The sequence below is a fragment of the Schistocerca piceifrons genome, chromosome 3, assembly GCF_021461385.2.
Source record: "Schistocerca piceifrons isolate TAMUIC-IGC-003096 chromosome 3, iqSchPice1.1, whole genome shotgun sequence".
NCBI lineage: Eukaryota > Metazoa > Arthropoda > Insecta > Orthoptera > Acrididae > Schistocerca > Schistocerca piceifrons.
In genome coordinates, this window is record NC_060140.1 from 893,902,067 (window position 1) to 893,928,425 (window position 26,359).

The following is a 26,359-nucleotide window of genomic DNA, read 5'->3' on the forward strand; positions in this document are numbered from 1 at the left end:
CGCTAACAAATAGCGAGGAATGAACATGGCTGCCACCACGAATCAACCAATGCACCCTGTGCCGGATGAAAAGACGTCGCATCGCATAGCTAGTCTAATGTCGCCCCGTGCCGAGCAGTGCCGCGAAAGACCGAAGAAAGCCGAATAGTGGCGAGGCGGACTGAGCCCTGGACGGCACGTGTGCAGCACATCCGTACACGCATGCAGTTTGGCACGCTGTGGCCGTCCCTGTTGTACATGGAAAGCAAAATGAAATATTCTACAAATACTTACCATAACTAAACATACAACAGAAAGTTTCATTTTTGAAAGCCATATTCATTACATATACATTATATGCACACAACATATTTTTCAAACAATGGAAAATCCAGGATGGAATTTTAACAATACTAGAGAAGGAAAGTTGCTACTCACCATACAGCGGAGATGCTGAGTCGCGATAGGCACAACAAAAAGATTTCACACAATTATAGCTTTTGGCCATTGAGGCCTTTGTCAGCAAGACACACACACACACACACACACACACACACACACACACACACACACACACACACACGTCTGCAGTCTCAGGCAACTGAATCCACACTGCGAGCAGCAGCACCAGTGCATGATGGGAGTGGCAACTGGGTGGGGGTAAGGAGGAGGGGAGGGGAGGGATAGTATGGTGGGGGTGATGGACAGTTGAAGTGCTGCAATTTAGGCGGAGGGCAGAAGAGAAAGTGGGAGGGGGGGGGGGGGGGGGTAATTAGTGGAAAGGAGAGAAATAAAAAGTAGTGCTGGAATGGGAACAGAGAGGGGGCTGGATGGGTGAGGACAGTGACTAACGAAGGTTGAGACAAGGAGAGTTACGGGAGCATAGGACGTATTACAGGGAAAGTTCCCACCTGCGCAATTCAAAAAAGCTGGTGTTGGTGGGAAGGATCGATGTGGCACAAGCTGTGAAGAACATCATTTTGGACAACAGGCTCAGCAACAGGGTGACCCAGCCACTTCTTTGCCACAATTTGTCAGTGGCCACTCATGCAGACAGACAGCTTGTTGGTTGTCATGCCTACATAGAATGCAGCACAGTGGTTGCAGCTTAGCTTGTAAATCACATGACTGGTTTCACAGGTAGCCCAGCCTTTGATGGGATATGTGATGTTAATGACCGGACTGGAGTAGGTGGTGGTAGGAGGATGTATGGGACAGGTATTGCATCTAGGCCTATTACAGGGATATGAGCCATGAGGAAAGGGATTGTGTAAGGATGGATAAGTATGTTGTGTAGGTTCGGTGGACGGCGGAATACCATTGTAGGAAAGGTGGGAAGGATAGTGGGCAGAACATTTCTTATTTCAAGGCACGATGAGAGGTAATCAAAACCCTGGGAGAGAATGTAATTCAGTTGCTCCTGTCGCGGACGGTACTGAGTTATGAGAGGAATGCTCTTATGTGGCCGGACTGTGGGACTTTGGGATGTGGTGGGAGACTGGAAAGATAAGGCACAGGAAATATGTTTTTGTGCAAGGTTGGTAGGATAATTATGGTCAGTGAAGGCTTCAGTGAGACCCTCTGTATAATTTGAGAGGGACTGCTCGTCACTGCAGATGCGGCAACCACAGGTGGCTAGGGTGTACGGAAGGGACTTCTTGGTATGGAATGGATGGCAGCTGTTGAAGTGGAGGTATTGCTGGTGGTTAGTAGGTTTGATATGGACAGAGGTATTGATGTAGCCATCTCTGAGGTGGAGGTCAACATCTAGGAAAGTGGCTTGTGGGGTAGAGTAGGACCGGGTGAAGCAAATGGGGGATAAGTTGTTGAGGTTCTGGAGAATGTGAATAGGGTGTCCTCACCTTCAATCCAGATAGCAAGAATGTCATCAGTGAATCTGAACCAGGTGAGGGGTTTAGGGTTCTGGGTTTTTAGGAAGGGTTCCTCTAGATGGCTCATGAATAGGTTGGCATAGGATGGCGCCATGTGGGTGCCTCCTGGCCCTGCCCCGTATTTGTTTGTAGGTAATGCCTTCAAAGGAGAAGTAATTGTGGGTGAGGATATAGTTGGTAATGACAACTAGGAAGGAGGTTGTTGGTTTGGAATCCATAGGGTGTCTGGGAAGGTGGTGTTAGATAGCAGGAAGGCCGTGGGCATTAGGAATGTTAGTGTACAGGGAGGTGGCATCAATAGTGATGAGCAGGGCACCTTGTGGTAAAGGGACAGGAACTGGGGAGAGTCGGAGGAGGAAATGGTTGATATCTTTTATATAGGAGGATAGGTTCCGGGTAATAGGTTGAAGGTGTTGGTCTTCAAGTTCATAGATTCTCTCAGTGGGGGCACAGTAACAGGCCACAATAGTGTCCTGGGTGTTTGGGTTTATGGACTTTAGGAAGCATGTAGAAGGTGGGAGTGCGGGGAGTGGTAAGGGTAAGTAGAGAGCTGGACTCTGGGGAGAGGTTCTGGGATGGACCTAAGGATTTGAGTAGGGTGACTGTTGATCCTGCTGGATTACTGGAATGCGGTCACTGTGGCAAGGTTTGTTGGTGGAAGTATCTGACAGCCGATGGTGTCCTTCCGCCACATAATCCTTGCGGTTCAATACAACAGTGATGGAGCCTTTGTCTGCAGGTAGGATTAATAGGTCAGGATCAGTTTTTAGATGGTGGACTGCGGTTCTTTCTGCGGATGTAAGGTTAGTTTGCATGTTGAGGGTTTTGGGGAATGATGGTGAGGCAAGGTTCAAGGTTAAGAAATTCTGGAAAATTAACAGGAGGTGGTTTGGAGGCAGTTGGGATGGATCACAGTTGGATAGGTGAGTGAACTGAGTAAGGTAAGGTTGAGTATTGGTCTTTGGTCGAGTCAGATTGGTTGGGTTGGTGGCGAAAAATTGTTTCCACTGTAGGGACCAGGAGGAGGAGAGGAGGTCTTTAACTAGTGCTACATTGTGTGAATCTTTTTGTTGTGCCTATCGCGACTCAGCAAATCTGCTATATGGTGAGTAGCAAATTTCCTTCTCTAATATTGCAACATATTTTTGAACATTTCACGAAGAGGAGAATGGAATCTGTTCCATGTACTCTTGTGCTTAAACTTAAATCATTGTCCCACTTCTCTGGACTTGAAGATCAAATACCCAATCTTGTATTTCTATACAGTAGAAAAGTAACAAAACCACCATTACATAATTACTAGTTACATGAAATTAAGGGGATGGAAGCTGCTTCAAATCATTACATTACCCCACTCAAATTAGATCACTACCTTCACTCAAGCAGAAAATTTGATTCTCATAAAACTGTCCAAAAGTCATCAAATTGTCCACTGTTGTCAGAATGTTGTTGTTATCTTTTGAGTTACTGCTACTAGTTAATCAGCAAAAATGTTTTTCCTTTACTGTATCATCAACACCCTAAGCCAACCATTACCCAGAACACAAAATACCAACTTCCAACAGCATGTAAAACCATATGCAGTATTATATGACTAGTAATTTAGCAGATATTATACTTTCAGTTAGTTTTTCACACCCAGTGTCACAAATTACTCATAAATAATACCAAATGTTGTCTAGCTCAAACAGATTTTCATTATAACAAACCACACCTACCGGTATACAATTAGCATTACATTAGCCATTCATGACCTAAGAAGTAAACACCTTCTTTGCTCCTCATATTGGGGGGTAATGAATATACAGAACCACACTCAGTAGTAACAAATCCTAATAATATATACAGGGTGTTACAAAAAGGTACGGCCAAACTTTCAGGAAACATTCCTCACACACAAATAAAGAAAAGATGTTATGTGGACATGTGTCCGGAAACGCTTAATTTCCATGTTAGAGCTCATTTTAGTTTCGTCAGTATGTACTGTACTTCCTCGATACACCGCCAGTTGGCCCAATTGGAGGAAGGTAATGTTGACTTCGGTGCTTGTGTTGACATGCGACTCATTGCTCTACAGTACTAGCATCAAGCACATCAGTACGTAGCATCAACAGGTTAGTGTTCATCACAAACGTGGTTTTGCAGTCAGTGCAATGTTTACAAATGCGGAGTTGGCAGATGCCCATTTGATGTTTGGATTAGCACGGGGTAATAGCCGTGGCGCGGTACGTTTGTATCGAGACAGATTTCCAGAACGAAGATGTCCCGACAGGAAGACGTTCGAAGCAATTGATCGGCGTCTTAGGGAGCACGGAACATTCCAGCCTATGACTCGCGACTGGGGGAGGCCTAGAACGACGAGGACACCTGCAATGGACGAGGCAATTCTTCGTGCAGTTGACGATAACCCTAATGTCAGCGTCAGAGAAGTTGCTGCTGTACAAGGTAACGTTGACCACGTCACTGTATGGAGAGTGCTACGGGAGAACCAGTTGTTTCCGTACCATGTACAGCGTGTGCAGGCACTATCAGCAGCTGATTGGCCTCCACGGGTACACTTCTGCGAATGGTTCATCCAACAATGTGTCAATCCTCATTTCAGTGCAAATCTTCTCTTTACGGATGAGGCTTCATTCCAACGTGATCAGATTGTAAATTTTCACAATCAACATGTGTGGGCTGACGAGAATCCGCATGCAATTGTGCAATCACGTCATCAACACAGATTTTCTGTGAACGTTTGGGCAGGCGTTGTTGGTGATGTCTTGATTGGTCCCCATGTTCTTCCACCTACGCTCAATGGAGCACATTATCATGATTTCATGCGGGATACTCTACCTGTGCTGCTAGAACATGTGCCTTTACAAGTATGACACAACATGTGGTTCATGCACGATGGAGCTCCTGCACATTTCAGTCGAAGTGTTCGTACGCTTCTCAACAACAGATTCGGTGACCGATGGATTGGTAGAGGCGGACCAATTCCATGGCCTCCACGCTCTCTTGACCTCAACCCTCTTGACTTTCATTCATGGGGGCATTTGAAAGCTCTTGTCTACGCAACCCCGGTACCAAATGTAGAGACTCTTCGTGCTCATATTGTGGATGGCTGTGATACAATACGCCATTCTCCAGGGCTGCATCAGCGCATCAGGGATTCCATGCGACTGAGGGTGGTTGCATGTATCCTCGCTAACAGAGGACATTTTGAACATTTCCTGTAACAAAGTGTTTGAAGTCACGCTGGTACGTTTTGTTGCTGTGTGTTTCCATTCCATGATTAATGTGATTTGAAGAGGAGTAATAAAATGAGCTCTAACATGGAAATTAAGCATTTCCGGACACATGTCCGCATAACATATTTTCTTTCTTTGTGCGTGAGGAATGTTTCCTGAGAGTTTGGCCGTACCTTTATTTTAAATATGTCTGTATATATATTGGTCTTTAAATATGTCTGCTTGTGTCTGTATATATGTGTGTGTGTGTGTGTGTGTGTGCGAGTGTGTACCCCCTAAGGTAAGTCTTTCCGCTCCTGGGATTGGAATGACTCCTTACCCTCTCCCTTAAAACCCACATCCATTCGTCTTTCCCTCTCCTTCCCTCTTTCCTGACGAAGCAACCGTTGGTTGCTAAAGCTTAAATTTTGTGTGTATGTTTGTGTTTGTTTGTGTATCTATCGACCTGCCAGCACTTTAGTTTGGTAAGTCACATCATCTTTGTTTTTATATCTAAAAACAAAGATGATGTGACTTACCAAACGAAAGCGCTGGCAGGTTGATAGACACACAAATAAACACAAACATACACACAAAATTCAAGCTTTCGCAACAAACGGTTGCTTCATCAGGAAAGAGGGAAGGACAGGGAAAGACGAAAGCATGTGGGTTTTAAGGGAGAGGGTAAGGAGTCATTCCAATCCCAACTGTTGGTTGCGAAAGCTTGAAATTCTGTGTGTGTGTTTTTTGTGTTTTTTATTGTGTCTGTCTACCAGCACTTTCCCATTTGGTAAGTCATGGAATCTTTGTTTTTAATATATTTTTCCCATGTGGAATGTTTCTTTCTCTATATATATATATATATATATATATATATATATATCTAAAAAGAAAGTTGATGAAACTTACCAAACAAAAGCGCTGGCAGGTCGATAGACACACAAACAAACACAAACAAACATACACACAAAATTCAAGCTTTCGCAACAAACTGTTGCCTCATCAGGAAAGAGGGAAGGAGAGGGGAAGACGAAAGGAAGTGGGTTTTAAGGGAGAGGGTAAGGAGTCATTCCAATCCCGGGAGCGGAAAGACTTACCTTAGGGGGAAAAAAGGACAGGTATACACTCGCACACACACACATATCCCAAACTGTGGTGAACTTGTGTAGGTAGATAATGATGTGCATAAAGGTTAGGTGGTTGTGTTGCCGCCAAAACACGTTAAAGGGTGGAGAAATTCAGGAAAATTTCGAAAAAACTACGTGAGGATGTATTAAAAGGAGTGGTTTGGTGGTGGCAGATTATGGAAATGAAGCTAACAATTGTTTGATGAAGAAATAATGACGTTAAAACCTGTGGGAAGCGGCTAAAAATGATCGGTGATGTGAGAAAAACGGAAATGGAAATAAAGCAAAAGTTATTAAAACTGCCGAAAGGGTTGTTTAATAGCTAAAAGGAACTGTTTGTGGACTGGAAACGGTGGATTTTATAGCAGCAAAAAAAAAAAAAAAAAAAAAAAAATTTTTGGTTATGGTTTCGAAGTGATTTACGTATAATTACGTATTATTGAGTGTATATCGACGGGATAAAATTGTATACTGGATTACGGTAAAAAAGGAGAAGGTGAATAGAAAGTGAAACTGCTGGCAAAAACAGGAGGAGGAAATAAGACGACAGAAAAGACTTCGAAATGTAACAGTGACAATAACAATAACGATAACAATAACAAACGTGATTGTTGGCTTCAAATTAATGATATGAATATAATAGAGGGAAACATTCCACGTGGGAAAAATATATCTAAAAAGAAAGATGATGAAACTTACCAAACAAAAGCGCTGGCAGGTCGATAGACACACAAACAAACACAAACATACACACAAAATTCAAGCTTTCGCAACAAACTGTTGCCTCATCAGGAAAGAGGGAAGGAGAGGGGAAGACGAAAGGAAGTGGGTTTTAAGGGAGAGGGTAAGGAGTCATTCCAATCCCGGGAGCGGAAAGACTTACCTTAGGGGGAAAAAAGGACAGGTATACACTCGCACACACGCACATATCCATCCACACATACAGACACAAGCAGACATATGTCTGCTTGTGTCTGTATGTGTGGATGGATATGTGCGTGTGTGCGAGTGTATACCTGTCCTTTTTTCCCCCTAAGGTAAGTCTTTCCGCTCCCGGGATTGGAATGACTCCTTACCCTCTCCCTTAAAACCCACTTCCTTTCGTCTTCCCCTCTCCTTCCCTCTTTCCTGATGAGGCAACAGTTTGTTGCGAAAGCTTGAATTTTGTGTGTATGTTTGTGTGTCTATCGACCTGCCAGCGCTTTTGTTCGGTAAGTCACCTCATCTTTGTTTTTTTATATATATATATAATGGAAGGAAACATTCCACGTGGGAAAAATTATATATAAATACAAAGATGAGGTGACTTACCGAACAAAAACGCTGGCAGGTCGATAGACCACAAACAAACACAAACATACACACAAAATTCAAGCTTTCGCAACAAATTGTTGCCTCATCAGGAAAGAGGGAAGGAGAGGGGAAGACGAAAGGAAGTGGGTTTTAAAGGAGAGGGTAAGGAGTCATTCCAATCCCGGGAGCGGAAAGACTTACCTTAGGGGGAAAAAAGGACAGGTATACACTCGCACACACGCACATATCCATCCACACATACAGACACAAGCAGACATATTTAAAGACAAAGAGTTTGGGCAGAGATGTCAGTCGAGGCAGAAGTGTAGAGGCAAAGAAGTTGTTGAAAGACAGGTGAGGTATGAGTGGCGGCAACTTGAAATTAGCGGAGATTGAGGCCTGGCGGATGACGAGAAGAGAGGATATACTGAAGGGCAAGTTCCCATCTCCGGAGTTCTGACAGGTTGGTGTTAGTGGGAAGTATCCAGATAACCCGGACAGTGTAACACTGTGCCAAGATGTGCTGGCCGTGCACCAAGGCATGTTTAGCCACAGGGTGATCCTCATTACCAACAAACACTGTCTGCCTGTGTCCATTCATGCGAATGGACAGTTTGTTGCTGGTCATTCCCACATAGAACGCTTCACAGTGTAGGCAGGTCAGTTGGTAAGTCACGTGGGTGCTTTCACACGTGGCTCTGCCTTTGATCGTGTACACCTTCCGGGTTACAGGACTGGAATAGGTGGTGGTGGGAGGGTGCATGGGACAGGTTTTACACCGGGGGCGGTTACAGGGGTAGGAGCCAGAGGGTAGGGAAGGTGGTTTGGGGATTTCATAGGGATGAACTAAGAGGTTGCGAAGGTTAGGTGGACGGCGGAAAGACACTCTTGGTGGAGTGGGGAGGATTTCATGAAGGATGGATCTCATTTCAGGGCAGGATTTGAGGAAGTCGTATCCCTGCTGGAGAGCCACATTCAGAATCTGATCCAGTCCCGGAAAGTATCCTGTCACAAGTGGGGCACTTTTGGGGTTTTTCTGTGGAAGGTTCCGGGTTTGAGGAGATGAGGATGTGGCTCTGGTTATTTGCTTCTGTACCAGGTCGGGAGGGTAGTTACGGGATGCAAAAGCTGTTTTCAGGTTGTTGGTGTAATGGTTCAAGGATTCCGGACTGGAGCAGATTCGTTTGCCACGAAGACCCAGGCTGTAGGGAAGGGACCGTTTGATGTGGAATGGGTGGCAGCTGTCATAATGGAGGTACTGTTGCTTGTTGGTGGGTTTAATGTGGACGGACGTGTGAAGCTGGCCATTGGACAGGTGGAGGTCAACGTCAAGGAAAGTGGCATGGGATTTGGAGTAGGACCAGGTGAATCTGATGGAACCAAAGGAGTTAAGGTTGGAGAGGAAATTCTGGAGTTCTTCTTCACTGTGAGTCCAGATCACGAAAATGTCATCAATAAATCTGTACCAAACTTCGGGTTGGCAGGCCTGGGTAACCTGGAAGGCTTCCTCTAAGCGACCCATGAATAGGTTGGCATACGAGGGGGCCATCCTGGTACCCATGGCTGTTCCCTTTAATTGTTGGTATGTCTGGCCTTCAAAAGTGAAGAAGTTGTGGGTCAGGATGAAGCTGGCTAAGGTAATGAGGAAAGAGGTTTTAGGTAGGGCGGCAGGTGATCGGCGTGAAAGGAAGTGCTCCATCGCAGCGAGGCCCTGGACATGCGGAATATTTGTGTATAAGGAAGTGGCATCAATGGTTACAAGGATGGTTTCCGGGGGTAACAGACTGGGTAGGGATTCCAGGCGTTTGAGAAAGTGGTTGGTGTCTTTGATGAAGGATGGGAGACTGCATGTAATGGGTTGAAGGTGTTGATCTACGTAGGCAGAGATGCGTTCGGTGGGGGCTTGGTAACCAGCTACAATGGGACGGCCGGGATGATTGGGTTTGTGAATTTTGGGAAGAAGGTAGAAGGTAGGGGTGCGGGGTGTTGGTGGGGTCAGGAGGTTGATGGAGTCGGGTGAAAGGTTTTGTAGGGGGCCTAAGGTTCTGAGGATTCCTTGAAGCTCCGCCTGGACATCAGGAATGGGATTGCCTTGGCAAACTTTGTAAGTAGTGTTGTCTGAAAGCTGACGCAGTCCCTCAGCCACATACTCCCGACGATCAAGTACCACAGTTGTGGAACCCTTGTCCGCCGGAAGAATGACGATGGATCGGTCAGCCTTCAGATCACGGATAGCCTGGGCTTCAGCAGTGGTGATGTTGGGAGTAGGATTAAGGTTTTTTAAGAAGGATTGAGAGGCAAGGCTGGAAGTCAGAAATTCCTGGAAGGTTAGGAGAGGGTGATTTTGAGGAAGAGGGGGTGGGTCCCGCTGTGACGGAGGACGGAACTGTTCCAGGCATGGTTCAATTTGGATAGTGTCTTGGGGAGTTGGATCATTAGGAGTAGGATTAGGATCATTTTTCTTCGTGGCAAAGTGATATTTCCAGCAGAGAGTACGGGTGTAGGACAGTAAATCTTTGACGAGGGCTGTTTGGTTAAATCTGGGAGTGGGGCTGAAGGTGAGGCCTTTGGATAGGACAGAGGTTTCGGATTGGGAGAGAGGTTTGGAGGAAAGGTTAACTACTGAATTGGGGTGTTGTGGTTCCAGATTGCGTTGATTGGAATTTTGAGGTTTTGGAGGGAGTGGAGCTGGAAGTGGGAGATTGAGTAGATGGGAGAGACTGGGTTTGTGTGCAATGAGAGGAGGTTGAGGTTTGCTGGAAAGGTTGTGAAGGGTGAGTGAGTTGCCTTTCCGGAGGTGGGAAACCAGGAGATTGGATAGTTTTTTAAGGTGGAGGGTGGCATGCTGTTCTAATTTGCGGTTGGCCTGTAGGAGGATGCTCTGAACAACAGGTGTGGATGTGGGAGAGGAAAGATTGAGGATTTTTATAAAGGATAGGAGTTGATGGGCGTGTTGATTGGCTGAGTGGGTGTGTAGGTGAAGGATTAGGTGGGTGAGGGCAATGGATTGTTTGGTTTGGAACTGGTATAGGGACTGATGGAAAGAAGGGTTGCAGCCAGAGATGGGAACTTTAAGTGTGAGGCCTTTGGGGGTGATGCCAAATGTCAGACAAGCCTGAGAAAATAAAATATGGGAGTGTAATCTGGCTAGGGCGAAGGCATGTTTGCGGAGGGAATGTAAATAAAACTTAATGGGGTCGTTGTGAAGGTGTTGTGAGGGTGACATGGTACTCGAAGGTGGAAAGTGGAACACGAGGCTGAAATGAAAATGAAAATAAATATGAAAAAATATATGGGGAGAGATAAAGGTAAAATTAGAAAGCAAATGGAGATCTGGTGTGAAAAAAGGCGAAAAAGGGTTGGTTAGGGCTGGGCTATGTTGATCCTGTGGTGAACTTGTGTAGGTAGATAATGATGTGCATAAAGGTTAGGTGGTTGTGTTGCCGCCAAAACACGTTAAAGGGTGGAGAAATTCGGGAAAATTTCGAAAAAACTACGTGAGGCTGTATTAAAAGGAGTGGTTTGGTGGTGGCAGATTATGGAAATGAATCTAACAATTGTTTGATGAAGAAGTAATGACGTTAAAACCTGTGGGAAGCGGCTAAAAATGATCGGTGATGTGAGAAAAACGGAAATAGAAATAAAGCAAAAGTTATTAAAACTGCCGAAAGGGTTGTTTAATAGCTAAAAGGAACTGTTTGTGGACTGGAAACGGTGGATTTTATAGCAGCAAAGCAAAAAAAAAAAAAAAAAAAAAAAATTTTTTTGTTATGGTTTCGAAGTGATTTACGTATAATTACATATTATTGAGTGTATATCGACGGGATAAAATTGTATACTGGATTACGGTAAAAAAGGAGAAGGTGAATAGAAAGTGAAACTGCTGGCAAAAACAGGAGGAGGAAATAAGACGACAGAAAAGACTTCGAAATGTAACAGTGACAATAACAATAACGATAACAATAACAAACGTGATTGTTGGCTTCAAATTAATGATATGAATATAATAGAGGGAAACATTCCACGTGGGAAAAATATATCTAAAAAGAAAGATGATGAAACTTACCAAACAAAAGCGCTGGCAGGTCGACAGACACACAAACAAACACAAACATACACACAAAATTCTAGCTTTCGCAACCAATGGTTGCCTCGTCAGGAAAGAGGGAAGGAGAAGGAAAGACAAAAGGATATGGGTTTTAAGGGAGAGGGTAAGGAGTCATTCCAATCCCGGGAGAGGAAAGACTTACCTTAGGGGGAAAAAAGGACAGGTATACACTCGCACACGCACACATATCCATCCACACATACACAGACACAAGCAGACATTTGTAAAGGCAAAGAGTTTGGGCAGAGATGTCAGTCGGGGCGGATGTACAGAGGCAAAGATGAAGTTGAAAGACAGGTGAGGTATGAGCGGTGGCAAATTGAAATTAGAAATTAGCGGAGATTGAGGCCTGGCGGATAGCGAGAAGAAAGGATATGCTGAAGGGCAAGTTCCCATCTCCGGAGTTCTGACAGGTTGGTGTTAGTGGGAAGTATCCAGATAACCCGGACAGTGTAACACTGTGCCAAGATGTGCTGGCCGTGCACCAAGGCATGTTTAGCCACAGGGTGATCCTCATTACCAATGATGTGTATGTTTGTGTGTCTGTCGACCTGCCAGCGCTTTTGTTTGGTAAGTTTCATCATCTTTCTTTTTAGATATATTTTTCCCACGTGGAATGTTTCCCTCTATTATATTCATATCATTAATTTGAAGCCAACAATCACGTTTGTTATTGTTATCGTTATCGTTATTGTTATTGTCACTGTTACATTTCGAAGTCTTTTCTGTCGTCTTATTTCCTCCTTCTGTTTTTGCCAGCAGTTTCACTTTCTATTCACCTTCTCCTTTTTTACCGTAATCCAGTATACAATTTTATCCCGTCGATATACACTCAATAATACGTAATAATACGTAAATCACTTCGAAACCATAACCAAAAAAAATTTTTTTTTTCCGCTTTGCTGCTATAAAATCCACCGTTTCCAGTCCACAAACAGTTCCTTTTAGCTATTAAACAACCCTTTCGGCAGTTTTAATAACTTTTGCTTTATTTCTATTTCCGTTTTTCTCACATCACCGATCATTTTTAGCCGCTTCCCACAGGTTTTAACGTCATTATTTCTTCATCAAACAATTGTTAGATTCATTTCCATAATCTGCCACCACCAAACCACTCCTTTTAATACAGCCTCACGTAGTTTTTTCGAAATTTTCCCGAATTTCTCCACCCTTTAACGTGTTTTGGCGGCAACACAACCACCTAACCTTTATGCACATCATTATCTACCTACACAAGTTCACCACAGGATCAACATAGCCCAGCCCTAACCAACCCTTTTTCGCCTTTTTTCACACCAGATCTCCATTTGCTTTCTAATTTTACCTTTATCTCTCCCCATATATTTTTTCATATTTATTTTCATTTTCATTTCAGCCTCGTGTTCCACTTTCCACCTTCGAGTACCATGTCACCCTCACAACACCTTCACAACGACCCCATTAAGTTTTATTTACATTCCCTCCGCAAACATGCCTTCGCCCTAGCCAGATTACACTCCCATATTTTATTTTCTCAGGCTTGTCTGACATTTGGCATCACCCCCAAAGGCCTCACACTTAAAGTTCCCATCTCTGGCTGCAACCCTTCTTTCCATCAGTCCCTATACCAGTTCCAAACCAAACAATCCATTGCCCTCACCCACCTAATCCTTCACCTACACACCCACTCAGCCAATCAACACGCCCATCAACTCCTATCCTTTATAAAAATCCTCAATCTTTCCTCTCCCACATCCACACCTGTTGTTCAGAGCATCCTCCTACAGGCCAACCGCAAATTAGAACAGCATGCCACCCTCCACCTTAAAAAACTATCCAATCTCCTGGTTTCCCACCTCCGGAAAGGCAACTCACTCACCCTTCACAACCTTTCCAGCAAACCTCAACCTCCTCTCATTGCACACAAACCCAGTCTCTCCCATCTACTCAATCTCCCACTTCCAGCTCCACTCCCTCCAAAACCTCAAAATTCCAATCAACGCAATCTGGAACCACAACACCCCAATTCAGTAGTTAACCTTTCCTCCAAACCTCTCTCCCAATCCGAAACCTCTGTCCTATCCAAAGGCCTCACCTTCAGCCCCACTCCCAGATTTAACCAAACAGCCCTCGTCAAAGATTTACTGTCCTACACCCGTACTCTCTGCTGGAAATATCACTTTGCCACGAAGAAAAATGATCCTAATCCTACTCCTAATGATCCAACTCCCCAAGACACTATCCAAATTGAACCATGCCTGGAACAGTTCCGTCCTCCGTCACAGCGGGACCCACCCCCTCTTCCTCAAAATCACCCTCTCCTAACCTTCCAGGAATTTCTGACTTCCAGCCTTGCCTCTCAATCCTTCTTAAAAAACCTTAATCCTACTCCCAACATCACCACTGCTGAAGCCCAGGCTATCCGTGATCTGAAGGCTGACCGATCCATCGTCATTCTTCCGGCGGACAAGGGTTCCACAACTGTGGTACTTGATCGTCGGGAGTATGTGGCTGAGGGACTGCGTCAGCTTTCAGACAACACTACTTACAAAGTTTGCCAAGGCAATCCCATTCCTGATGTCCAGGCGGAGCTTCAAGGAATCCTCAGAACCTTAGGCCCCCTACAAAACCTTTCACCCGACTCCATCAACCTCCTGACCCCACCAACACCCCGCACCCCTACCTTCTACCTTCTTCCCAAAATTCACAAACCCAATCATCCCGGCCGTCCCATTGTAGCTGGTTACCAAGCCCCCACCGAACGCATCTCTGCCTACGTAGATCAACACCTTCAACCCATTACATGCAGTCTCCCATCCTTCATCAAAGACACCAACCACTTTCTCAAACGCCTGGAATCCCTACCCAGTCTGTTACCCCCGGAAACCATCCTTGTAACCATTGATGCCACTTCCTTATACACAAATATTCCGCATGTCCAGGGCCTCGCTGCGATGGAGCACTTCCTTTCACGCCGATCACCTGCCGCCCTACCTAAAACCTCTTTCCTCATTACCTTAGCCAGCTTCATCCTGACCCACAACTTCTTCACTTTTGAAGGCCAGACATACCAACAATTAAAGGGAACAGCCATGGGTACCAGGATGGCCCCCTCGTATGCCAACCTATTCATGGGTCGCTTAGAGGAAGCCTTCCAGGTTACCCAGGCCTGCCAACCCGAAGTTTGGTACAGATTTATTGATGACATTTTCGTGATCTGGACTCACAGTGAAGAAGAACTCCAGAATTTCCTCTCCAACCTTAACTCCTTTGGTTCCATCAGATTCACCTGGTCCTACTCCAAATCCCATGCCACTTTCCTTGACGTTGACCTCCACCTGTCCAATGGCCAGCTTCACACGTCCGTCCACATTAAACCCACCAACAAGCAACAGTACCTCCATTATGACAGCTGCCACCCATTCCACATCAAACGGTCCCTTCCCTACAGCCTGGGTCTTCGTGGCAAACGAATCTGCTCCAGTCCGGAATCCTTGAACCATTACACCAACAACCTGAAAACAGCTTTTGCATCCCGTAACTACCCTCCTGACCTGGTACAGAAGCAAATAACCAGAGCCACATCCTCATCTCCTCAAACCCGGAACCTTCCACAGAAGAACCCCAAAAGTGCCCCACTTGTGACAGGATACTTTCCGGGACTGGATCAGATTCTGAATGTGGCTCTCCAGCAGGGATACGACTTCCTCAAATCCTGCCCTGAAATGAGATCCATCCTTCATGAAATCCTCCCCACTCCACCAAGAGTGTCTTTCCGCCGTCCACCTAACCTTCGCAACCTCTTAGTTCATCCCTATGAAATCCCCAAACCACCTTCCCTACCCTCTGGCTCCTACCCCTGTAACCGCCCCCGGTGTAAAACCTGTCCCATGCACCCTCCCACCACCACCTATTCCAGTCCTGTAACCCGGAAGGTGTACACGATCAAAGGCAGAGCCACGTGTGAAAGCACCCACGTGATTTACCAACTGACCTGCCTACACTGTGAAGCGTTCTATGTGGGAATGACCAGCAACAAACTGTCCATTCGCATGAATGGACACAGGCAGACAGTGTTTGTTGGTAATGAGGATCACCCTGTGGCTAAACATGCCTTGGTGCACGGCCAGCACATCTTGGCACAGTGTTACACTGTCCGGGTTATCTGGATACTTCCCACTAACACCAACCTGTCAGAACTCCGGAGATGGGAACTTGCCCTTCAGCATATCCTTTCTTCTCGCTATCCGCCAGGCCTCAATCTCCGCTAATTTCTAATTTCAATTTGCCACCGCTCATACCTCACCTGTCTTTCAACTTCATCTTTGCCTCTGTACATCCGCCCCGACTGACATCTCTGCCCAAACTCTTTGCCTTTACAAATGTCTGCTTGTGTCTGTGTATGTGTGGATGGATATGTGTGTGTGTGCGAGTGTATACCTGTCCTTTTTTCCCCCTAAGGTAAGTCTTTCCTCTCCCGGGATTGGAATGACTCCTTACCCTCTCCCTTAAAACCCATATCCTTTTGTCTTTCCTTCTCCTTCCCTCTTTCCTGACGAGGCAACCATTGGTTGCGAAAGCTAGAATTTTGTGTGTATGTTTGTGTTTGTTTGTGTGTCTGTCGACCTGCCAGCGCTTTTGTTTGGTAAGTTTCATCATCTTTCTTTTTAGATATATTTTTCCCACGTGGAATGTTTCCCTCTATTATATATATATATATATATATATACACACACACACACACACACACACACACACACACACACACACACTCTCTCTCTCTTCACTGTCATAACATAATAAACAAAATCTCACTGGCTAAATCGGTTACTTCACTGTATTCCATCATATTATTTTAAATTGATACATAAAGTGCAATACACATACCAACTTTGCTTTCTCATTCGACATACATTGCCATAGGCATCTTTCACACACATGAACAAATATCTCTAACTTTTATATATTACCACAAATAGTACTGTACCATTTATTCAGAAAATTCTCTCTTTATTTCTGCTGAGAAATTCCTACTGATTCTGCACATTGGCTGATTACCTGATTTTCAGATACTTGCACATTTTTCACATAACCTAATAGACTTTTCATTTTTCATTCACCTTACCTTTTGGCTGAAGGAAATTTATTAATGGTGAAACAAAATTATTCTCGATCAACTTCAAATCAAAAGAAATCCATCTTCCCATCAATTCTACCAAATACCATATATGTCTTGTATTTTATACTTGCTAGCATCCTCTTGTAGCTCAATTACTTATCATTAATCCAGTATAAACAAATAGCACAGAAAAAACTATACTCAAATACATTACTATACTAAAGATCATACATAAGTCGAAGAAAATTACTGATCAACTTACAAGATACATACTGAATAGTAGAAGAGATTGAATGTCTCAGGAAAAAGGAGGGGTGAGACACCCAGCTAAGGTAAGCAATATCGCCCATAAGGAATTCAGTGCAGATTACTGAACCCCCTACTTGCTGGTAGGTTCACAATTAATTGGACCCGCGTTTCAGAACATCTGCAAAAACACTGCTTTGTACATGTAACCCCCACGCAAATACAATGTCCATTATATTCAAGTTGAAATTCTGTTCTTTGACATTCACATTCAGTTCTTTGGCATTCGCTTTTGGAATTGTTCTCATTGCACTTGCATGAAAAGTACAAGTATAGAAATTTACTTTTTGAATCTTGACATTGAAAATTACTTTTTGCAAATTTACATGGAAAATAAACATTTTGCTCTTCCTCGCTAAATAGGACTGTTTGTGAACTTCTTTATCTATCTCTAATGCTTAGCACATATCTATCACAGAAATGCAGCACATTTCTTTAATTTTATGATTTTTCTCAGCTAACTCACACTTCAGTGCCACAATACTGTCATTACACTTGTTACATTTCATTTCACGTACCTTGTTACTAATTATCAGAGCTTTACATTCTTTGCTAGCAAGAACAGCAACATTATCAACAGTGTCATTTACTACTTGTAAACACTCTCCTGTCACATCAAGAACATCAGTATTTACATCAACAATTTTCTGATCGAGTCCAAGATCTTGGATATTACTTACTTGTACTGCATCCACAATCAATTCATCGCCATCATACTAAGTCCATAGTTGTTTGCACTACACCCAGATCAACAACTTGGGTAATCATTCATCAAAAACTTTGTCACATTAATTTTCAGTCTTATTTACCCTAAGTTCAATTTGTGGCAGAGCACCTACAATACTGTTGATTATCAAAGTCTCATCTTCTTTAACCTTCTAACATCCATTCACACTATTACCTATTTTAGTGGAGTATCACTCATCACTTCCTTACTGGTATCACATTTATTCGCAATTCACACACATCTTTATACTTTTGGTCAGTTTTGTTTATTTCCACTTCAGTCATTTTAAGCTCATCAACACTACTGCTAATTGATGACACTTCACACACACATCTCCCTCAATAAACTCATAAGTCTGGCTAACCACTTCATGTAGTACTGGTAAAGACTCTGTTTCTGTTCTCTTCAAAACGTCTGCCTTAATCTCAACAACTGCTGCTCTTTTACATCATTACAAAGTATCAATTACTCACTTTCTCCTTTGTCATTAGCTTCCTGCTCCAAATCATTTGCTCTGCCAACAGCTTCATTCACTTTCTGCACACTTGTCATCAGTTACTTTCCGCACACTTACCATCTCAGCATCCTCAAATGTACCACTACTTACATCAACATTCTCATTACCTACCTCTACTTTCTAATATCAGCAGCAGTTATCTGCTTTAATTCAGAAATCATTTCATTATCACCACCAAAAGAAAAAGTTTTTACTCCATCAGTGAAATTATCCTGATAAAAATCAACTACTTCCATACCCTTATTAAATTTGTTTTTAATCAAATTTTCATCTGGCAACTCATCAGTGACATAATTTTCTAAATTTGAACCAGAATTTTCTGTTACACTTCATTTGGTTGTATTCTTAATCCAGTTATCTTATTTGTTGTTTGTATTGTGTAGACTTAAATTTACTTTTCTGAAGACCGTATTCATTTCATTTATTTCTGAATGTAAACTAACATCATATTTAATGCTACTCCCAGTATTACTCATTAACTTTCTAACAACGTGCTCCTGTGGTGTCATTAACTGTACCAGTAATGACTTCTTGTCTTCCTTTACTGACACTTCTTGTCCTGTAACCCTCAATACAATGTCCTTAGCTTCTGGGTTACTCATTTTGGCTGAACAAATAAGTCACTCAATGATACAAACACTCTTACCGTGATAATTCTCCGTCACCAACTGTGGCTGCCGTGTCATCGTCTGCTAATTGCTGCAGTTTGTAATCTTCACGTTGGTTCTGCATATTGTGTTGATTACATCTGCTCTGACTTGAGTCATTCAGCTGTCATGCTCCGGGGTGTGACGTCATTGATTGGCAGCGGTCCAGGATAGTCAATGCTGCTGCTTTCAGGCAGTACAATGTTTCCCATTTGTCAAGCTTTTTCTGCATAACAGCATCAGTTTCTGTGCCTAATTCCAAACAATTAAACGTTTCCAATGTTCATAAAATTGTCTGTGCACTGTCCTACTTATTGTTTACATGTAAATTCAGTTAATTTATATGCCACACGATTGTTTTTCACTGTTTAACAATCACTTCATCAGTTCCACTGTGAATAATTTTAAAGTCCACTGCTCTGTTACATGAATTCTTAAAACCTGTATTTTCCCTGTAAAGTGCTGCAAATCCATGGGGCACCAAATGAAGCGTAGCGTTTTTACCTGTGCTAATATGCCTTGGTAGCTGTGCCTCTGTTGAATCTGGCTGAAAAGTATTGTCTAAAGTAGGCAAGATTTCAGTCCACATACTGTAATTGCACTTTTTGTTAAATAACCTACAGTTTATGGCCAGGTCAAGCCTCATTCACTATTAATTTCAGCACAGATAAACAGCTAGCCACATACTGTAACAGTTCTTGAACAACCAGATAGGCCTGTTGTGTCTCAGTGCTATTGTGTTAACAATATGGACGTTATCATTTCCTGATAAGTAATGTCAGTTCTGAGCTGTCACATGTGAAGTGCCTTTTGTTGCAGGCAGTTCACCATTGTTGATTTTAAGCGAGCACGCCATTCTGCAGTTAACCATCTCGTCACTTTGTTCACCCACATCATGAATGGTTTTGTGTGGAAGTCCCAGGCTGTGGTCATATTTTACGATTTGGAGATAGCCTATGACACCTGTTGGACGACTGGTATCCTCCGTACTCTCTACATATGCGTCTTCTGTGGTCGCCTGCCCCGTTTCGTTCAGGGATTTTTAAAAGAGTGAGCTTTCAAGGTATGTGTGGGTTCTGCCTTGTCGGACACTTTTATCCAGGAAAACGGTGTGCCTTGGCGTTTCATCCTGGGTGTCATCCTCTTTGGTATAACCATTAACCCTATAATGGCTTGTCTACTGCAGGACATCTCCAGCTCCCTTTTCGTTAATGATTTTGCCATTTATTGCAGTTCTCCATGGACCCGTCTCATCGAGCAGTGTCTTCAGCTATGTCTCAGTCGAGCACTGACAATGGCTTTCGTTTTTCCACTGTCAAAACCGTTTGTATGAATTTCTGGTGGTGCAATTGGTTTCTTCCACCATCTTTACATCTTGGGCCTGTTGCTCTTCCACTCGTTGAAACTACGAAATTCCTAGGGCTCATGCTCGAAAGGAACCTTTCTTGGTCCTCCCACATGTCTTACCTGGCAGCCCGTTGCACGCTCCTGGGGACCAGATCAAACCACTCTTTCATTTGTACTGGTCCCTTGTCCATTCGAAACTAGACTATAGGTGTTTCGTTTATGCATCTGCATGTCTGTTCCTCGTACGCCATCTCAATGCATCCCTCTTCTCTGTTGCCTCCTGGAGTTCGCTTTTGGCTCATGCTCGTGCAGCTGAACTTCGCGCTACGTGCAACTTTCCTGGTGGGTGTAAACCCTTCACTACCTTGGCTTCGGGTGGCGGCCTATGTTCACCTCGGCTTTCATTCACTTTCAAAGGATGCTACTCTAGCCTCGCTGTATTGCCTTCAGCTTCACAACCTTTGCACAGAACTTCATGGTAGTAACTTTATGTACACTGTTGGCTCTCAGACTGACCTTGATGTCAGGTTTGTCTTCGTCATTGGTGCCGGCATTTTTCAGTATCGGCTTCTGGAACACTACTCGGTATTTGTAGCAGAGCTCTTTGCTCTGTATCAGGCCACACAGTACAGCCAGCAACACAGGCTTTGCAATTGCGTCATCTGCTCCAACTCTCTCAGTGCCCTTCATAGCCTCTGTGTACTGTACGCTGTCCATCCCTTAGTGTAACAGGTCCAGGAAAGCTGTCACTTGCTCACTCTTGATGGTGCCACTGTTTTGTTTATGTGGGTTCCTGGTCATGTCGATCTGACAGGAAATGAGGCCGCTGACGCTGCAGCGAAGGTTGCATCCTCATACCTCATCTCGCTGGTTCTTACATACCCTCCAATTGATCTCTGTGTTGCCATCTGTCAGCAAGCGGTGTCACTTCGGCATCACCATTGGACATCCCTTCATGGGAACAAGCTCTGGGTTACCATTTTAGCTAAGTTATGTATCGGGCACTGTCTGTTTAGCCAGCGCCGTTCGTCAAGTGATGCTCCCCCACCACTTTATGTTCATTGCACTCAACATTTCACGGTTTGACATTTTTTTGATGGAATGCCCTTTTTTGTAACCATTTAGTTCTCCTTTGTGTTTGCTGTATGAATTACCGGCTGCTTTAGCAAAGGATGCGCAAGCTGTTTAACATGTTTTACTTTTTATGCATCATAGCAATATGGAAAAAGCCATTTAATAGATAGTTCATGACCTCTGTTTCTCTGCGGCGTATTTTACAGCCCTTTCTCCAAGTGCCTGTTTTTAGCTGTCTTCTCTTCGATCAATTGGGATTAACGTGTAGTTGTTTTTAACTCCTCTCTTTGTCTTTGTGTTCTACACTTCTGATATGGATGCGTATGACCCTAGTTGTTTTTGTGTCCTAAAACAAAACAGACAAACACATAATGTACTCTACTGATGTTCCATATTGAGATTATTAGAGTGCTCTATCGTAACAGTGAAGTGATCCAGAAGTTTGTGTGTGGCAAGTGAATCATTAATTCATTCTCCAGTTACATGGTCCTTTCAAATTGGTAGTCATATCAGAATGAACATGCCATGCACAGTAAGTATAATTTGGAAATAACAGTTCACAGTCTGATCCTTTGTCACAGTAAGCATATTGAAGATGAACACTGGTCATGAAAACAATTGCGAGTTCATTCAATTATTGAAAATCTGTCACTGAATGAACTCTTAAACATGAATTTAGATAAAACTCAGCATCTTTTGCAACTTGTGGTTTGCACTAACTGGTCCGCATACATTATGCAGTAATTTTGAACACAGATCTTGCTTATATCATAACCTTCACAGGCTGACTAAAATGGCTCCCTAAATTTACCTTTTACAAGTTTACAATTGTCAATGCTACTCTCAGATATTGTTGTCCACTGTCATTTTATAAGTTGCAATTAAACAGTTATATTCCCGATTAACTGAATAGTTCAGAGACTCCCTTCTGAATATGAACTTTTAGATACGACAATAATTCCTATGGAATTATGCTGTCTATTTTGCCAGAATGTCAGATCCTACTTCAGTACCAATGTTTTTGATGATAATGCTAATTACTCTAAAACTAAATGAATGCAAAAGTTGCTAACACATTTCCGACAATAGCTGGAGGGATACTTCAATTATTTGTATATGCATTTCATCTACTTTACCTCAAAATTAGCGATTACGTACATGTTTACTTGAACGACGACTACGAAGTTTTATATTGCAGGTATTTTGCAGTTAGCACAGTTTCTAGGTAATCAGATTTCACCAATAAATTCTGATAACAAAATGAATTTACTGGATAATAAATTGAAATTCTCTAAGCTCTGAGTTAGTATTACAGATTTTTGTTACCGTATGCATGTCATATGTGATAATCTCGAAGATATGGGGGAGAAAAATGGAATTTTGGGGGAAGGAAAACAGAAGGGAGGGAGGGAAATCTATATGCTTAGTTTCGTCTTTTCATTGTTTCTTCTGATTCAAACAGTTCTTTCTTAAATATATAATATTTGTAGGTTAATTTATCCTGCTCTCTTTCATTTAATTTATGCATTCTATCCAAGTCTTATGTTGGTTCTGGGGTACGTACGTGAAACTCTGAAGTACAAACCCATCAGATCCCATTGCTTTAATCAACACACCCCCTTTTCATACTTGAACAAATGACACGTTACTTGTTCAGTGGCCAGGTGGGTACTATAACTTTAGATTATCATGTATCTGAATTCTTGATTTCCCGTTGTTATTGTTGTCAGAATGTTTGCAGCCCTATGTAATGCATACTTTCAAACTGTAGTTGTTTTGTGTTTTGTTAAACTAGCTTAAAATGTTAATTTTGTATAGACTTTTCTTGCCACAAATCGCAGATCAAGTATTTAATAAATACTTTTTTAAGGTGGAGAAGATAATGGAAGTGCACCATAAAAGAAATGGAAAAAAAGAGTATTTGATCCACTGGCGAGGATACCCACACTCTCAAGATACTTGGGAACCAGAAGAGAACTTGGATTGTGAAGAACTAATACGAGAATTTGAAGAAAGAGTAAAAAAGGTGAGCTTTTCTTTTTCAGGAGCACTATAACATGGGATGTAGTGTAGTTAAGGCACTTTCAAGGCATGTAACTAAGTGCTACAGAGAAATAACAAATGAAATAAAACCTTTTTCTTTTCACATTTCCCACTAGTTAAGATTGTGACTTAACAAAATGCTTACTGGCTCTTCACAGCAAGCTACCAATGCTTAGAGTTACAGTGGGCTTACAAAAATAGAGACTGGTTTTCAGAGTTAGGATTATCTTTATCCTAGATAGCAGTGAAAATTTCTTGCATTACATTGTGCTGTTGTCAACACTGTCCCAACATTGTACATGCTTCATGAAGGTACTAAAGATTGCTGTCTTTCTGCATCACACTACGTTACTTTCCAAAACATGCTGCCAATCCACAAAAGTGGGTAATCTCAAAGACTTTAATGAAACATGTTAGAAACTCCGAGGTAGACATGACAAGCCAACAATCAGTCAAAAATAAGTCTGCTAATGTCTCTTTATGAATAAATCACCCACCACCACAAAAAAAGTTGATTGCCAAAAGCTGAATCTGTGTGAAGAACCCAAAGAGTTCGTGTACAGTTGACAAAAAAAACTGTACATAAGTGTCTTGATAAGCTCCAGTACTCTGGTTTTGTACAGCTTGCACCATTGGTAATACAGCACACACTGGCAACAGTGGCAGCACAATATATAGGACACTTCTGGGCAATGTATTTGTCCCCTTATTAGTGCAACAACTTTGCCTTGCTTTGATTTTCTGTTAACGCCTATAACAATCACATATTGTTTTATTTACACATTATAATGCTTGCTTTTATCTTTTTGAAAGACGAAGATGGTTCTGCCTTGAATCAACAAATAAAAACAAATCTGTGTAGTTGGGTTTTATTTATTTATTTTTTTACATTGTATTGTTTGTTGAGTGTGTTAGAAGCTTTATGAATACAGCCAAGGTGTACAGAACATAACACACTGTGCCACAGGCAGGTATATGACAAACAGTCATTTCTTGCCATGTGTCAGCATACATAGGTTCGTGCAGTGTGATAGTTTTAGTGCTCATGAAGCGGAGTAGACAATATTCCATTGGAACTACTGACGGCCGTGGGAGAGCCAGTCCTGACAAAACTCTACCATCTGGTGAGCAAGATGTATTAAACAGGCGAAATACCCTCAGACTTCAAGAAGAATATAATAATTCCAATCCCAAAGAAAGCAGGTGTTGACAGATGTGAAAATTACCAAACTATCAGCTTAATAAGTCACAGCTGCAAAATGCTAACACGAATTCTTTACAGACGAATGGAAAAACTAGTAGAAGCCAACCTCGGGGAAGATCAGTTTGGATTCCGTAGAAACACTGGAACACGTGAGGCAATACTGACCTTACGACTTATCTTAGAAGAAAGATTAAGGAAAGGCAAACCTACGTTTCTAGCATTTGTAGACTTAGAGAAAGCTTTTGACAATGTTGACTGGAATACTCTCTTTCAAATTCTAAAGGTGGCAGGGGTAAAATACAGCGAGCGAAAGGCTATTTACAATTTGTACAGAAACCAGATGGCAGTTACAAGAGTCGAGGGACATGAAAGGGAAGCAGTGGTTGGGAAGGGAGTAACACAGGGTTGTAGCCTCTCCCCGATGTTGTTCAATCTGTATATTGAGCAAGCAGTAAAGGAAACAAAAGAAAAATTCGGAGTAGGTATTAAAATTCATGGAGAAGAAATAAAAACTTTGAGGTTCGCTGATGACATTGTAATTCTGTCAGAGACAGCAAAGGACTTGGAAGAGCAGTTGAATGGAATGGACAGTGTCTTGAAAGGAGGATATAAGATGAACATCAACAAAAGCAAAACAAGGATAATGGAATGTAGTCTAATTAAGTCGGGTGATGCTGAGGGAATTAGATTAGGAAATGAGGCACTTAAAGTAGTAAAGGAGTTTTGCTATTTGGGGAGCAAAATAACTGATGATGGTCGAAGTAGAGAGGATATAAAATGTAGGCTGGCAATGGCAAGGAAAGCGTTTCTGAAGAAGAGAAATTTGTTAACATCCTGTATAGATTTAAGTGTCAGGAAGTCAGTTCTGAAAGTATTCATATGGAGTGTAGCCATGTATGGAAGTGAAACATGGACGATAAATAGTTTGGACAAGAAGAGAATAGAAGCTTTCGAAATGTGGTGCTACAGAAGAATGCTGAAGATTAGATGGGTAGATCACATAACTAATGAGGAAGTATTGAATAGGATTGGGGAGAAGAGAAGTTTGTGGCACAACTTGACCAGAAGAAGGGATCGGTTGGTAGGACATGTTCTGAGGCATCAAGGGATCACCAATTTAGTATTGGAGGGCAGCATGGAGGGTAAAAATCGTAGAGGGAGACCAAGAGATGAATACACTAAGCAGATTCAGAAGGATGTAGGTTGCAGTAGGTACTGGGAGATGAAAAAGCTTGCACAGGATAGAGTAGCATGGAGAGCTGCATCAAACCAGTCTCAGGACTGAAGACCACAACAACAACGAAGCAGCAGTCGGGTTTGACGTTCAACATCGCTGTGCCTAGAAATGGGTAAAGCAGTGGTTTGAGACAAGAGTAATGGCCAGTTTCAATGGTCAGGATTAGGAAAGGTGTCAAAGCTTCAGCAAGATGTGTGTTAATTGACACCAGTATAGAACGTCCCTTCTTGAACGCCACCCAACTCAAGAATGAGACAAATTTCTTTGGATACTTTCAAACTGTTCACAACCGCATACGAGTTCCCGGCATTAGTGTCCGTAGGGTTGCTGATGAAGGGACCCTCTCTGATTATCACAAACTTCATAGGCCTCCCTTTGCTGAATTGAATGCAGACCATGACTGGGACCACATCGTCTTTTCAGATGAATCGGTATTTAGCTCAGTGGATGTGAGTCCCATGATAGTCTACAGGCTATGGGGAGCACATTATAGTCTACAGGCTATGGGGAGCACATTACGGTCCACAATACATGGTGCCACATTT

General features: G+C 42.8%; 1 protein-coding gene across 4 annotated transcripts in view; it reads left to right on the forward strand.

Moving 5' to 3' along the window:
• LOC124789781 (heterochromatin protein 1-like) overlaps positions 1-26,359 on the forward strand; it is a 154,578-nt gene that overhangs the window by 114,475 nt on the left and 13,744 nt on the right. For all 4 annotated transcript variants that reach the window (XM_047257248.1, XM_047257246.1, XM_047257247.1 and 1 more), the window contains one exon: positions 23,201-23,356. In XM_047257248.1, coding sequence (XP_047113204.1) covers positions 23,201-23,356 — 156 coding nt within the window. The remainder of the gene's footprint in view (positions 1-23,200; positions 23,357-26,359) is intronic.